At 33.3% G+C, this 15,951-nt stretch overlaps 1 protein-coding gene across 1 annotated transcript in view; it reads right to left on the bottom strand.

The window, feature by feature from the left end:
- S1P (membrane-bound transcription factor site-1 protease) overlaps positions 1-15,951 on the bottom strand; it is a 137,890-nt gene that overhangs the window by 73,703 nt on the left and 48,236 nt on the right. The window contains exons 13-17 of the mRNA XM_035375649.2: positions 10,420-10,494; positions 6,423-6,684; positions 5,991-6,038; positions 1,885-2,067; positions 1,327-1,403 (exon numbers count right to left, since the gene is read on the bottom strand). Of these exons, the coding sequence (XP_035231540.1) occupies positions 1,327-1,403; positions 1,885-2,067; positions 5,991-6,038; positions 6,423-6,684; positions 10,420-10,494 (645 nt within the window). The remainder of the gene's footprint in view (positions 1-1,326; positions 1,404-1,884; positions 2,068-5,990; positions 6,039-6,422; positions 6,685-10,419; positions 10,495-15,951) is intronic.

Raw genomic sequence — 15,951 nt, forward strand, 5'->3', positions numbered from 1 at the left:
TTTGAACGGCACATCACAGATTTTTCAATGCTGCACTGAAAGTACTGACAATTTTGCTGACTGTGAAATTTAACAATATGATGCATCTGTCCCATAAAACTGTGCACGTGATTTTACATGTGACAATGGTTCGTTTGAACTACTTCCATCAGGTCGGCAAGGCAGGGTGCTTCCATTCCTTTGATTGTTGTTTCAATGATAGCATGACATGGGAAATCCATGTATCATCACCAGTGACTTCAATGATAACATGACATGGAAAATCCATGTCTCATCAACAGTGACAATGTAGTTCAAAAATTCATCCTTCTTGGTTTGGTTTGGTTTGTTAGATTATGGCAAAGCACTTGAGGGCTATCTGCCTTAAGGGAGGGATGCCTTCGTGGAGGACTTTTTAAGGGAACTGGCTCATATACACGTTACACATGGGGAAAACCACGAAAACACCCATGCAGTCAGCCCGTTCGCGGGATTCGAACCTCGGACCGAACTACCAGTGTTCAGCGATGTTACCGCTCGGCCGCTGGTGGGCACCATCCTTCTTGGAATTGTATGACTCAGGTCATAGCAGTGGCAAAACATTTAACTTTATGCTCTTCTGTAAGCATTTTTGGTACCCACTATGCACATGCTTTTCAGTAGACCAAGCGATTAGTAATAAATTCATATAGAACAGAATGCAAAATTCAGAAAATGCTAATGAAAGTTTGGAGATTGTAAAACTTCTATTTGCATTTTCACATCAACTTGATGAACCAGTTCATCATTCACAGCAGATGACCAGCAACTTTTCACTTCATAGTGCACATTTGTTCTGCCTGAAATGAACAATCAAACCCATCTTCTAATCAATCCCTCACTCATAGCTATAGTGCCATACACTCACAGATTTGCCTATGGATTTTGCATAGTCACACGTATTCCTTGCATCCAAAAACTAAGTAACAGTATGAATTTTACAGAGACAAGACCTTCCATAGTTTTAATCTTTAGTGGAAGATTTACACATGTCAGCATTTTGCCATACAAACTTTTCGGTTATGATGCATCATTCAGTCATTGAAGATGCAATACCACATATGCAGATTGTCGAGTGCAGAAATTATTATATTCTGTAACTTATTTTACAAAAAACCCTAGTATTTTTAATAGCAATCAAAAAATTTTATTAAAATCATTAAGGTACTTAATTTTTTAACAAAAATTAATGCAACAATCTGTTATTTAGAAATTGAATATTATATCAGGAAAACAATAATGATCAGTTTATTAAATATATGATATGAACTTGGAGTAGTAATATACAACAAATAAAAGCTAAATTACCTTCTGGGTGGAGTTGGGATAATTTTTACTTTCAAAGGCAATTTAATGTAAGATTTTCTTACTTCAGTTTCACCTTCCTAAAACAAAAGTTAATATTAAGTCAACAATTCTTTCAAAGCATGTCACAAATATTGACCTCATATACTAGAAATTATGAAATTATGGTACCTCAAAAATATTTCCTTTGTGAACTAAAAAATGCTTCCAAAACTGTCAGAATTATATTATACTATATTTATTTGGAAGTAAAGTGAAATACAATAACAGCTTTCATATAAAAATTAAGCTTCATAATATAAGGGAAAATTTTAAAATTATTTACAGACCCATTATAAACTTTAATGGAGCAAACATTTAATAGGACAGCAAAATTTCATACACAGAATCAATAAATGAAAGAAAATATAGAAATATATTACAACTGATCATAAAATATTAAGTTTGATATTGGGAGGGGCAAGATTTTATAAAAAGCTTATAAATAACAACTTTAAGCAAGTAAATATTTTAATAAATATTAAGTATGTAAACGTTATTATTTAGATACATAAGCATTACCTCAGGAGGTGATTCAACGGTGAAAGATATGTGACCTTGAGCAATACCTTCCCAATTAGCAGCCATAGAAGAAACTGATATATGTACAGCAATGTATCCTGACCAAGGCCATAAGATGTCAGAATATGAGAGAGCTACTTCTAAATGATGGCCATACTGAGGAGTATATGGATGCCACTGTGGCTGTAATATTAAAAAAAATTCTCTGTTACATATTTATATTAAACATTAACTAAGAAATATATATCAAACTTTGATTTAAAAAATGAAATTCAACAATAAACACTAAAAACTCTTAGTGCAATCTTCTTTTCAAACCAACATCCCATCATTTTGTAGAACATATTAAAAACTGTGCATTTCTTGGGGAGGAACAGTTTTTGAACTTATTTGATGTTCAATTTAAATGATGACATGAACAAAATTCATATTTTACAGATTACTTAAAATTTTCAGTTCAACATATGTGTTCCACGTGATTTAAAATTTTGTGTAATTTTATGAAATAGCTTACAAACACATATTTTAAGTAGAACTATGAAAGAAATACACAAAATATTTACAAATAGCTAATATCTGATCACATCATAGCTATAATGTTATGAGAATAAAAGACAAAAACTGTTATTTTATATAACATATGGAGCATTATGTCTCTTTATCATAAAATAATGTCATAAACATAATAGTCACTAAAATCAAACTACAGCAGAACCTTAGACCATGAACATCTCATTTCATGAATTATCAGTTCACAAACATATTAACTGAAGAAAAAATGCCTCAGATGACAAATGGTGTCTCAAGTTATGAACACTCATGTCAGCAATGTAGAACTATCAAAGAAGTTTGAGATAACCTATGGCATATAATTAACACTCATGGATTTCTGGAAACATATTAATATTTTCTATAGCTTTGCTCTCGTTGCTTTGTACAAAGCCTGGCAATAAGTCATCATGAATTTGACTAAAGAAAACTATTGAATCATGAATTTGGACTAAAGAAAACTATTGCCAGATTGGGTTGCAGACAGAGACTGTGAAAGCTTTGACACCAAAGACTTTTTTTTTTTTTTTAAATTACAGACCTTAATCCTCATTGTAAATGCAATCAATAATTTAGACAGTACACAGTCTCTAATCCAGACGTCCATTATCCGGAATAATCTATAATCCGGACCTCAAAGCCACAAACTTTTTTTTTTTTTTGCATGCTTTACGCATGTGCGTTTAATGTATCATGGACGGTATAAGCTAGGCTAAAATTATCTTTACTGCTTCTAAGGCACTTCAGTTAATGTTGCAGATTGTGCTGTTCCTTAATCTTCTAATTGGATCCGGCTTATTATTTTTTGCAGACTGTTAGAGCAATAGTATAAAGATTAAGCTTGAACTTTCGATTATATCAAAAAGAGTTTTCAATTCTGGAGCTGCCAAAGAATATACAAAGAAAAAGCATGTTTCGATGCCCATCAAACAAAAAGTGGAATTGCTGCAAAAAATTGATAAAGGCATATCCGTCTCAAAATTATGTAAGGAATATGACATTGGACAGTCAACTGTATATGACATAAGCAAAAAGAAAAAGGAACTTTTTGAATTTTGTGTGGATTCTGACAACCCACTTGCAATGAATAACAAAAAAAGGGTTTGTTATGCTAAAAGTGACGATCATGACAATGTGATGATTGAATGGGTCAGACAGCATCGCAGAGAGGGTGTGCCATTGATGGCTCCAATGATAATGGCTCAAGCCAAACAGTGGGACTTTGTAACTGAACAAGAAATTATGTCTGTTTATAGAATTAAAGAGAAAGTAGTAGCACAAAAAACAAAGCAACTTAAACAACTTACATTGAAAGAAATGTTTAATAAAGTAAACAAATAAATATTAAGCTATTTTTTTGTAAATTTTGATACCCTTTAGATCATAATTGCTCTTTATTTCATAAATTATGGTTTCATATTTTTATTTGTATAATTTCTGCATGCCATCTTACCAGATTTAAATTGATAATCCGGAATCACCGAAGTCCCGACGAGTTCGGATTACGGACTTTGTACTGTATCTCATTTTTATGAAATAATGTTTTTTAGTTACTATAAAATCTTAACCGTTTTTATCTATTAAATTTACAAGTTTTTGAAATCGGATTTCTTGATATTTTATTTCTGTATATATTATATATGTTGAGTTTATTGGAATAAATAGATGGAAGGTTTTTAAGAAAATTTTCAAATTTTATTGATTTGAAACAAATTTGTTTTTTATAGGAATGGAGATCACATTCATACCAATTTTAAAGACATGTATCAGCATTTGAGGAATAATGGTTATTATGTGGAAGTTTTAGGTTCCCCATTTACATGCTTTGATGCTCAACAATATGGTAAGACATGCTTTTAAACATTTTGTTCTCTCACTTCATTTGAGCATTAGGAATTGAAATAATTTTTTTGTAATCCTGCAGTTTATAATTTTACCTTTGAAAAATCAGTGCTATGTAATTCAATTTTATAATGGACTTGATTGAGGAAAACAACAAAATGCATTTAGTGTTTATGTATTATACATTTTTGTCGAAAAGCATTATAAAAATTATACTTTATTTGAGGACTATTAATTTGACAATTAAAAATACAGATTACGGACTTTGTACTGTATTAGATTAGAAAATTATGGTATTATTTTGTAAAATAATTACACTAAGTAGAAATTTAATAATATAAATAATATGTTTAATGGTATAAATAATTACAATGGTATAAATAATTACACTAAGTATAAGTTGCCTTACAAATTGAGAAATGGTTTTCAAATGAGGAAATAATATTTAAAAAAAAAAAAAAAAAAAAAAAAAATTAAATACTAATAAAGCACACCAGAAAAGTTGACCTATGTCTTAATCAGGATAAAATTACAAAACATTTATTATAGATACAATTTTAGTTTTCACTCATCAAAAATCAACTTTAATTTTCTCTCAGCACTATCTGCTTCTGATATTATATATACAAATCAGATCACTCGGTAAGATGCAAATTTCCTGATACAAAGAAGAAATTAAGAACAAATATAAATAGATGCATATAACTACCTGGTTTAACTTCTTTTGAAGTGAAGTATTAGTGCTGAATATTTCCATCAACACCTTTCTTGCCAAATTAATTTGGAAAGTAAGTGCATTAATTCCAAGTTATGTTCACTTTTACTAACCCACAAGTCACAATAACCTTAATAAATTTTAGATGGTTATTGTGTTTCAATTAGTTACTAAGAGTAATTCCTATTACTGCCATCTAACTTGAGAATAAGATTTTGATATACATAGACCAAGTTTCTGCACACAAAATCTAGTCTAAGTGTCTTTACTTTGTTACCTCATTCTATAAAAATTTTTCTTGTCTCATTTCTTTAAATGTTCATTTTGGCACACATTATTAAAATTCTATATGAAACTGTCGGTCATCCCCTTAAATCATTCTTCTGAAAACACAACCCATCTTCTATGCACAGCCAAGCATTAAACAAACTTATAAGATCATTTACTACATTTGCATTAAAAGTAATCATATGAATTTAATTTTACAAAGTATAACAATTACATTAATTAGTTACCCAACTTGAAGAACTTATTTACACATGAAGTTCATGCACTTAAGACCATTTCATAATGAAGCCATGGTTTTAAAATCACCTTGTACATAAATTATCTCACATTTGGACTAATACAGTGATTAAAGAAAAATAAAACAACAAAATCAATTTTAACTTAATTTGTCTAATGCACTTTTATTTTTGTTGTTATAATTATAATTTCAAAGACAGTATGTTTTAATGCTGGATGTTTTTAAAAATAATGATTAATATTTTAGTAATGACAAAAGTATTTAAGGATTTAAAAAACGTTTTTATTTATAACTGTTTCATGGATCGAATTACATATTTGATTCCAAGAATAAATACTGTTGTATTTTCTCTTTCAAAATAAAAATCAGACATTTTCAAAACACAAATAATATGAATAAACAAATACTTTTGACTACAAATAATTCATAGATATAATAGATATATAGAGAGATGAAAAAAAAATATATTATTACCTTATTGACTATTTTGCCAGATACACCCATTCCATTAAGAATTGTTACCTAAAAAGTATGACAGTGATTTAAAATAATACTTACATTTATTATTACAATACATTTTATTCCAATGTAAATTGGAAACTGGACTACTTTCATTATTTTTCTACATTTTTAATATGTAAAATACTGACTTGAGATGTAACGATAAGACATTGTTAACAAAACACAATTCCAGATATAATTTTCAAAATCAAAATGCATATGTAAAGAAAATTTAATGACATGAAGGATTAAAAATAACATGTTAACCAAGTCTTTTAACAAAAGTTCTGAAATGTATGAGCTTTCACAGTATATATAGTATCTGATTTCCTATAAAGAAATTTGGCACAGAATACCAGATGATAAAGACTTTTCAACAAAATTCATAGGAAAGTTTAAACTTACATTAACAATTGTAGGTAATCCTCCATAGTACAATGGCTGAGAACAATAAGGCCACATATATGGACATTCAGTAAGATCTAAGTAACTGGGACTTAGAGTAGCTTGAGGTCTGTAACTCCTCAATGCCTGATAGGCTCGAACTAAGTCCAGTTTACCCCAACCTTGCTCAAATATAGGTACACCTGGTAAGCGACGTGCAGATGCCATTAAAGCCTGCTTCATGCTAGCTGGATTTATGGCCCCACCAAGATGAATAACTCCACTAAATAATGATGAAGAACTAATGAGACACATTCACAATAAAACTTCTTAGGTACAATACATAAATAATTAATCAAAAGTATGTAATGCATATTCTCTTCAATTCCATTTAAGAAATTTGGTACTTAATGTATTATTGCAACAACCTTGATAGAAATCACCAAATTTTCAGAATATGCCAAATCCTGGCAATCATGCACATAATCATCCTTCCAGCAACCATGCTCATAACAAACCTTCAATCAAGCAATGTCACCATTTTTGTATGCATTATATTTGTTGTATTCCAAGTTCGAATGGTTTTGACACATTATGTTACTTTTTTGCCTTAAATTCAATTTCAAAATGCACACTTGCAGAATCTGTTAAAGAAACTGCGGTTAAAATTTCTGTGGGAATACAGAATTTTGCTTTAAAATCTTTAACTCTCCAGTGGTAGTGAGATTCATATTTTTACCAAATACATACAATATCTGTCAGTCATAAATTTCTCATGCAAGCTTATTCATTTGTATCCACTGCTGTGCATAACTGGAATGTGAGCTAAACTAATTCACCAGCATTAAAAGATTAAAGAGAATAATAACGAGACACATTTGAAAAACAGCCAGTGTTGCCAAGGTTTGTATGATGCTGTATTTATGTAATTCTCTGATGTTTTTTAAATCGAAATCAGATCACAGTGCACATTGGGAGAACAATGTGAAAAATCTACAGAAAGATTTTGTGAAAAAAAAAAGTCTTTTTAAATGTATCATATAATCCTTATATTGTAATTCAAATTTTCATATTAAACAGCTGAAGTGTATTTTCTTTTCGTATGTGGATAATGTTTGCCAATTTATGATAAGTACTGATAGTTTGCGAATCCTTCTAATAGTCACGAAAATTGCCAACTTGCACCTAACGAGAAAATTTTAGCTTTTCATTTGCATAAAACTACCAAAATGTGTCAAGGTGGTTTCATTAGTATGTACGTACCAGGAATTTAATTAAGTTCATATAAAGTCAAGCTTTTAACCTTAAAAAATTATAAACCCATTCCACTAAAACCATCATTTGATGCATTAAAATAATAACAATTATAATAATAATTAAAAACTTCTCAGGTTAAATGTACTAGTCTTGTTTTCATGTGCTAATGCTTTCCATAATTTTATAGTAGTAATTTTAAAAACCATTATACTATCCGTCTGATAAATGCATATTTGCTTAATAATTGATAAATTATTAAGCAAATATTCATTTAATATAAGCAAATATTCATTCAATATTAATAATTAATCAAGAATCATGCATAATTTATATTTAAAAGTGAGTGATGTGAGTAAATTAATCTATAGCAATCCTGAGGGGCAACTACATCCTTGCATTACAAAGCAGTTCAAAGATAAGTAACTACTGCACAATAGTAATACAGTATCTAACTGCCACCTAACATATCCATGATCGAATCCCGAGGTTGTTTACCATATCTAAAGACTATCAGGAACTTGTACATTGCACTTTCTATCAGTGCTAAAACAACAAAGACCAAAAGCAAGCCTCCTACCTCGGTATTGTCACAAAACTATGTAAAAGCAGTAAATGATAAATGAACAATAATAATACACATTATTTTTTTTTTCAGTTACAAGATTAAAAAAAAAAAAAATTGGGGTGGTATCTTTTGCTTATTTGTGGTGGCCCCTGTTTTCACTAAATGACTGATAATTGTTGCCCAGTGTAGCCTTCTACAGTTTTTTGGTGACAAACATGACGACCTTGTTTTGTGATCGGCTGACCGGGACATTAATATTATCCACGATTCGCTTAATATTTCCCTTGACGCCCTTTTGACTTAATCAAAAAATAATGAAACGATTGTAAATACAAGTAAGACAACCTTTTAGGTTTTTACCCTCACTCACCAAACCTAAAGTGATAGAGCTATTTTATGGAGACTAACAGCTCTATGGGACTCAAGAAGCTATTTACCTGGGAACTGCTTTGGATTTCAGACTAAGTTGGAATAAACAGGCCAACAGGATACTGAATATAGGCAAGATGAGAAACAGACTGCTTAAAAGGCTTACTGGCTTACTGTAAAGTAGGATACTACCCAAGATTTACTCTGTACCACTTATAAATCTTACATTAAGACTGCTGTCAAATATGGTGGTAAACTTCTCATAACTATTTCCAAGTCAACACAGAAGAGGGTTGAAACCACTCAAAATAATGGCCTGAGAATCATCATCGGTGAAGCATTTTCTACTCCTGGCTATGCAATTGCAAACAAATACTGAGCCTCTGATTCGTGGAAGGAAAATAAGTGCTTTGAAGCTGGTCAAGAGCTTGATGAGGTGTGGTGATTTCTGGAACTTGAACAATCCTGCAAGGGACAGGTTAAAATCTCAACCTACTTTTTACATTTGACAAACAAACTGTCTGATATTTTTTATATTCCATCTTTTAACAGACAGCCATTCCTTGAGAGTGTGTTTCTAAGACATTTGAACTTGGCAAATTATACTTTAGACTTGGTTCTGCTGGCCAGTAAAAAATCCTACACTGAGACAGAATTGAGGATGGTTGCTTTGGCCATTATAGGAGAAAGATTTCTAACAACACACCGGTTTGCATGTGTACACTGATGGTTCTGCTTTAGTGCTAATAGTAATGCTACTGCAGGGGTTTATACTTGGCACTTTGTGATTAAATTCTCTAATAAATAATGGTTGCAATATTACTTCAGTGGATCCCAACTCATTGTGGAATCATGGGTAATGAGTTAGTGGACACTGGCCGAGGCAGGATCTCTCCTTCCTCAACCCAATGCTCCTGTTTGCTATGACAATGCTGAGAGAATCCCTGGAGCCAAATGTGGAGCTCATCTTCGAGAAAAGAATGGGGATTCTGTGAAGGGGAAGATTTGGGGTTCCTAATAGAGAATCCCATTCCTTGCAGCCTAAATAATAGACCAATCAGTGCTACTAACTTTAGATTAAAAACTGGACATCACTACCTTGTAGATTTGGTATCACCTACATAGATTTGGTATAACAGACTCTCTATCTTGACCATTACGTGATATTAACCAGATGTGCAGTGACCATTTGAACACTTGTTCTGGACTTAATAATGCAGCATCAGTTAATGCTATCAAAAATCGTATTTTTTTTTAATGTTTCTGAATTGTATTGGGCTGCCCACCACAGACTAATGGCGATCGATCATGCCTAGGTCTGGCAAGGACAAAAAAAAAAAAAAAAAAAAGATTTAAAATAGCCACCCAGATATATACTGGTTAGGGACGCCTACTGCAGTACCAAAGGGCCCAGGTTTGAATCCCAGAGATGGCAGGGTTTTAACCGTCTATCCTTTCAAATGAGGCAATGGTGGCCACCTATTAGGTGCCTTCACAATAAAATGGCTACCATGTACATCCTCAGGAGTGGTCAATGCTGAACAGGCAAATGCAAATCATTGGATGGAAAAAAAAAAAAAAAAAAAAAAAAGATTTAAAATAAATACTCTAATGAAAAAAACTACATAAATTACAAATAAATAAATAAAATTGTGGCAGGTCTTGTATATAATAAAATACAAATAAAAATTAAGTAGAATCCAATTAATTCAAAATCAAATCTATCAATATCAGGAAGGTTTTTATGCAGACTAACTGAATAAGACCAAACCTTTAGCTTATTTGTACCTTAGAATGCACAACATATAAGAGGTTAAATAATCTTACCTCATTAGAAGTGTAACAGCTCCAGCAACAACTGGTGAAGCAACACTGGTACCAGAGAGTGATCGACAGCCTCCTCTGAAACAAATAAATACAGATATATTGTTTTACAGATGAAACACAAAATATATTCTCTATTATTATTTCTAGTTTTTATAAAGTTTTATAAATTTTTAAAAATTTTTGCAAGCTGCGGGATGACTGATATTAAGTAATGAGTTCAGATAAGCAGAAAGAAGGCTCAGGTGCTGGGCACTTCTTCAGGCGCCTCGGCTGGAAAGCCGCATCCTGTGTCTATCACGTGTAAGGTGGCATATCTTTTACTGGCATATCATGGCATATTACTTAGGAGAGGAAGGTTCCTCGTGATAAGCAGTGGACATGATAATCAATGGATGAGCCTTTCGCAAAAACAGCACGGAGAGTTAGTTGCGTTCATGGCAGGAGCTGCGAGTAAGACCTAAGTGATGCTACTTCTACGTTGGCCGGCGCTCAAATGAAGATGGAATGGCCTAGAGATGGTCGAGGAGGTGTAGGGAGGAGCTACTGGTCACGTGCGCCAATGATTGATCTGTAAAGAAAGTGCACAATCTTGCTTGTCAGGCATTGGATGGGGGAGGGGCTTAGCTAAAGTTGTAACTTATAGAGGATTTGACTTTAAAGACAGAACTAGGAATAATATACTAGGATAAAATAATAATTAGAGACTAAAATGGGGAGAACGCAATATAGTGAAAGGATCATGTGCTGAGATAATATGTGGCCTAAATAACTATTGTGTATGGTCGTAATAGCGTTGAAGATGGAATGGAATAATAAAAATTGAAGTCCGTGTGAGTGCATATAGATGGCGACACTTATGCGTGTCCTAAAAATACATAGAAGAAGTATTTCGAATACAACTGAATTTTATGAAATATGGTGTGAGAAGTTAATTTATAATTTGGGTTAAAAACTACAATAAATGCCGGAGTACAGCTCCTGGTCTCTTTTTATATTCTTCAATCGTGTAGTCATAGGTCAGCCTGGGAATGGAACTATTATTAACTTTTTCAATATTGTTGAAAAATTTTTTTGCTATTTTAGCAATACAAATACTGATGCTATCAATATTTAGTTTGTTGTGGATGGCTTCGTTTCTGAAGTACCAGGGGCTGTTAGAGATTCTTCTTAGTGTAATGTTCTGGCATTGCTGGATTTTTTGCATATGTGTTTTACAAACATACCGCCAGACGGGACAGGCATAAGTAACGATTGGTCGCAGCATGGATCTGAATACATGAAGTTTGTTATGAATAGATAAAACCGAGTTTCAGGCAATTAGGGGGTTGAGTAATGCTTTAGTTCCCCGAAACTTATTCAGGATATGTGTGATGTGTGGGGCCCATGTGAGTTTTTGGTCTAAAATGACACCAAGGTATTTGACTTGCTTGGCCCAAGGAATGTTGACTTCATACATCTGGAGGGTGATACTCAGGTTGACGATTCTTTTTTTGGTGAAGTAAACAGCTTCGGATTTTTCGACGTTCATTTTAATTTTCCATTTGAGCATCCAGGACTCTAATGCATGGATGTGTTCTTGTAGTGTATGTACGACTGCGGCCATGGACGCATCTTGGTATAGGATCGCAGTATCGTCTGCATAAAGTGCGAGTGTAGTGCAGGTGTGGTGTGGGATGTCGTTCGTATAAATTGAAAATAATGTGGGCTAAAGTAAACTTCCTTGAGGTAAACCTGCAAGAGTTACTTTCCGTGTTGAGTGCGTATTGTTATATCGAACGACAAAGTGTCTATCGTAGAGATAGGAATTAATTATGTTTATGATGTAATCTGGGAATCCCAGAGCAGGGTTGCCACTCAAACAGGAGAATGAAATTCCCTGACTTTTCCAGGTTTTCCAGGTGTGTTTCAAGAAAATTACAGTCTATCCGCGTAATGTACGTTGGCTGTGCTAAGAGGTAAATTAATTATGGTATTACTTGTATTGCGTAGCAAATTCACTTAATTATTCAATAAATCCCAGAGGACATTTATTCTTAATTATTCTTGGTATACTTTGTTTGATAATTTTGTTTAGTTTTCCTTTTAACAAAATTTAAGATATATACATTGGATAACAAATGTATGTTTTATTTAATTATTACTTATGATCATCACCAGTTCAAAACGAGGCTAATCCGGTCCTTATAAATCACAACGCAATGCTAAATAGTTAGGTTAGATTTTAGGTAAATTTAATTTGCGTGAGGTATGTTCTTAAAAGGCACCTTAACACTTGAAAACACAAATATAATTATAATAGTTGTTGTTTTCTCCACTGAAGATTGAGATTAGAATCTTCCCAATCTGGAACAAAATAAGGCTTTTTTTTTTTTTTTTTTGGCAGACATTCTGCAGCTAAACGGAAGAAAGAAATCTATTTTAATAAATTGAGGTATTTTATATTTATTTCGCAGCATACATAATGAAAAAATATGTGCATTAAATTTCGTGATGGTATGTCATCATACTGCTATAATTAATTTCTGGATTATGCCAGAGAAAATTTCCTGAAATTTGGAAATATTATTTACTAATAATAAATAAATTTAGAGGGAAGAAGCAACATTAAATTATATGAATAACATAAAAATAATTACTTAAAAATTGAATTAGAATAATCAACGATATTTTAACGAATATAGTTATATTACATGGCTAGCCTAGATGACTGATTACTATTTTTTTATTTTACTGCAAAATGGCAAGGTATAACACGTGTTAAGAAGAAACGCTCTTTGACAAAAAGAAAACTACGAAAATCCATTTTTAAAATTATTGAGAAAAATCCACGCAATAATTTTAAAAACGGATTTTCGTAGTTTTTTTCCCCTGAAAATAACTAATCCATGAATTAATTTACTTGCGCCAAAAAATATTTTCTTTTCCTTTAGAGTTTAACCACTTGCGCTAAGACTAAACTTCACGGTTGCGGTGCCGTGCGCTACAATATAACAAGCGGTAAAGTGTCTCATTTACGCCGCTCCGCATCTGCGAGTGCAATCCAGAGCTGTAACTCGAGAAATAAACAATCTCGTTGTTAGGCGACGTGTGCACCACGTTATTTTCATTTTTGCGATAAATGCTTATCGACGTGCTGTTCACATTGCTCACGGTTTGACACAAAAGCATCTCGACGTGCGTGGCACGTCTTTTTAGCGCAAGTCGTTAAAGAAATTTTAAACGATATTCATTTTATGAACTCTTGATAACGTGACCTTCGAACTTCGACACCGGTTTCGAGCTTTGGCAACAGATATATCAGACATGCACAGCTGTTTCCCTCTATGATGGAACGGAGCCACGTCTGTTGCAGAGAGGTTTTCCTTCTTTACAATACATATTCTTTGATTCTAACCTCCATGGTACCGTATACTAGAATTAAACCCATTTTGTTTTATACGAGAACAGGTACTTTCTTTAGTTCATGCACTGCACATGCGATTCTCGAGAATACTGGAAACCAAAAGTTGCGGGAAAGTTGCTTTGCCTTTCTAAAAGACAATCAAATTGGAGCTGCGAAAATTGGCTCTATGCCAGCTACCCGAATGACACTCACGTGATACATAATTCGCCAAAAAAGTTATCTCTTCCAACGTCGGCGCAAAAATCGCTTTTTTTGGCCGGATCGTTGTATGAACTTCCCTGACTTTTCCAGATTTTGACAAAAATACTTAAATTCCCTGACTTTTCCCTGAATATTTTGGTCAATTTTCGAATTCCCTGAGTTTTCCCGGTTCTCCCGGTTTTCCAGGTAGCGTGGCAACCCTGCCAGAGTGAGTAATTTGTAAGTGAGGCCCTGTAACCATACACAGTCAAAGGCTTTCGAAATATCGAGGAAGAGAGCTCCTGTGATTTGCCTCCTCTGGAAGCCGTCTGCAATCATCTCAGTAACTCGGTAGAGTTGGTGCGTAGTTGAGTGTTTACTTCTGAATCCATATTGCTGTGGGATGAGGACGTTGTTGTCTGTTAAGAAGTCTTGTACTCTCTTCAGGATGACTGCTTCTGCAATTTTGCTGAGAGTCGATAGCAAGCTAATCAGCCTGTACGAGGTAGCCAGGGTGGGATCCTTTCCTGGTTTTAGAATTGGAGCTATGATGGCTGTTTTCCAATTGGTCGGAAAGTACTGGAGGCGGAGCATGGCGTTCAGAAGTTTTGTGAATTTGCATATCATTTTCAATCCCATCTCTTTAAGCATTTTATTACTGATTTTATCCAGTTCAGGACTTTTTTGATTTTTTCTCTTCTCAATATAACTAATAACCTCTGATGGCATGATTAGGGGTGTGTTGTTTGTGTGTGTTTTTGTTTGGAATTGTGTGATGAGTGATGCGACTGTGAGTTCTGTTTGGGGATTAGAAATGTTGTGAGTACGAAATTGAGAAGCATAATAAGCAGAAAGAAATGAACAACTTATTCTGAAAATAAGCACAGTAAGTAACACACACAGGATAATATTTGGAAATAACTCAAAGAGAACACAGATAGTGTTACAAAATGTCCAGCTGCCGTAAGATAGCTCCCCCTAGGGCAAGGCAGGGTTAGGGTTGCCAGAAAATTGCAAGGGAAGGTAGGGTTGCCAGATTTGGCATTAAATTGCTCATTTAGTGACCAAAATTGGCGATATGCCATAGACAGATGGAGAACATTCTAGAATGAATTCTTATCAGTTTGGCTCAGAATGTTCTCCAAAGCAGTAAAAAAAATGCTATATAAACCCTGCCTGTACATGAAGTAACAGTCGATTACGAGTCTATCAAGAGAGAGTGTCTTGTCTATTGAGTCTATAGTCAAGGTGTCTCATTACTGTATCGCTAGTTGGTGCATCGAGAGTGTGCATTGTTGAGGCTATTGAGTGTATAATAAGTTGTAGTGTGAAGAGTCTCGAAAGTATGTAGAGTTCCAAGAATGACTGAACTCAGTTGGGAACTATACTCTTGTGCTTTGCCATGAAGCTGTCTTCAGCATTATAGCCTGAAGCATATGTTGTAGATTATTTCAGTGTGTTTATCATAGTTTTTTGATGACTGTAAACATGTTTTTGGAGCTGTCCTGAGTAATACCAGCTAATAAATTGTGTTTCCATTCAACTGTTATTGCTAATCATTCCAAATCCACAATTCCTCCTTAGTACATCAAATAAATCATAAAGTTTTTCAAATTACTCTAATAGTAAACCTAACTCAAAATTCAGCTAACCACAAAATCTCACAGTTGATTCACAAATTAACTTTCTAGCTTTCTGACTTGTATCTATAATCTGTTAGCATGGGCTCTGGAAACTTGTTGAAAAATTAGTCATAGGATTTCAAAAATGTGTTTTCATGAATCTTTCAGAAGGTTGTTAAGTTAATGGAAATTGCTAAATGTCATCAACTTGGTAGGGCCCATCAGGAATGGAACTGCCTATATCTCACATTCTAATTGAACTGATCTTACAGTTTCAATGTTGATGCACTCAGAACTAAAAAATGTACAATTCAATGTATCAATTAA

Source organism: Stegodyphus dumicola, chromosome 10 (genome assembly GCF_044657685.1).
Source record: "Stegodyphus dumicola isolate Sdum_Otavi_A_Nest chromosome 10, ASM4465768v1".
Lineage (NCBI taxonomy): Eukaryota > Metazoa > Arthropoda > Arachnida > Araneae > Eresidae > Stegodyphus > Stegodyphus dumicola.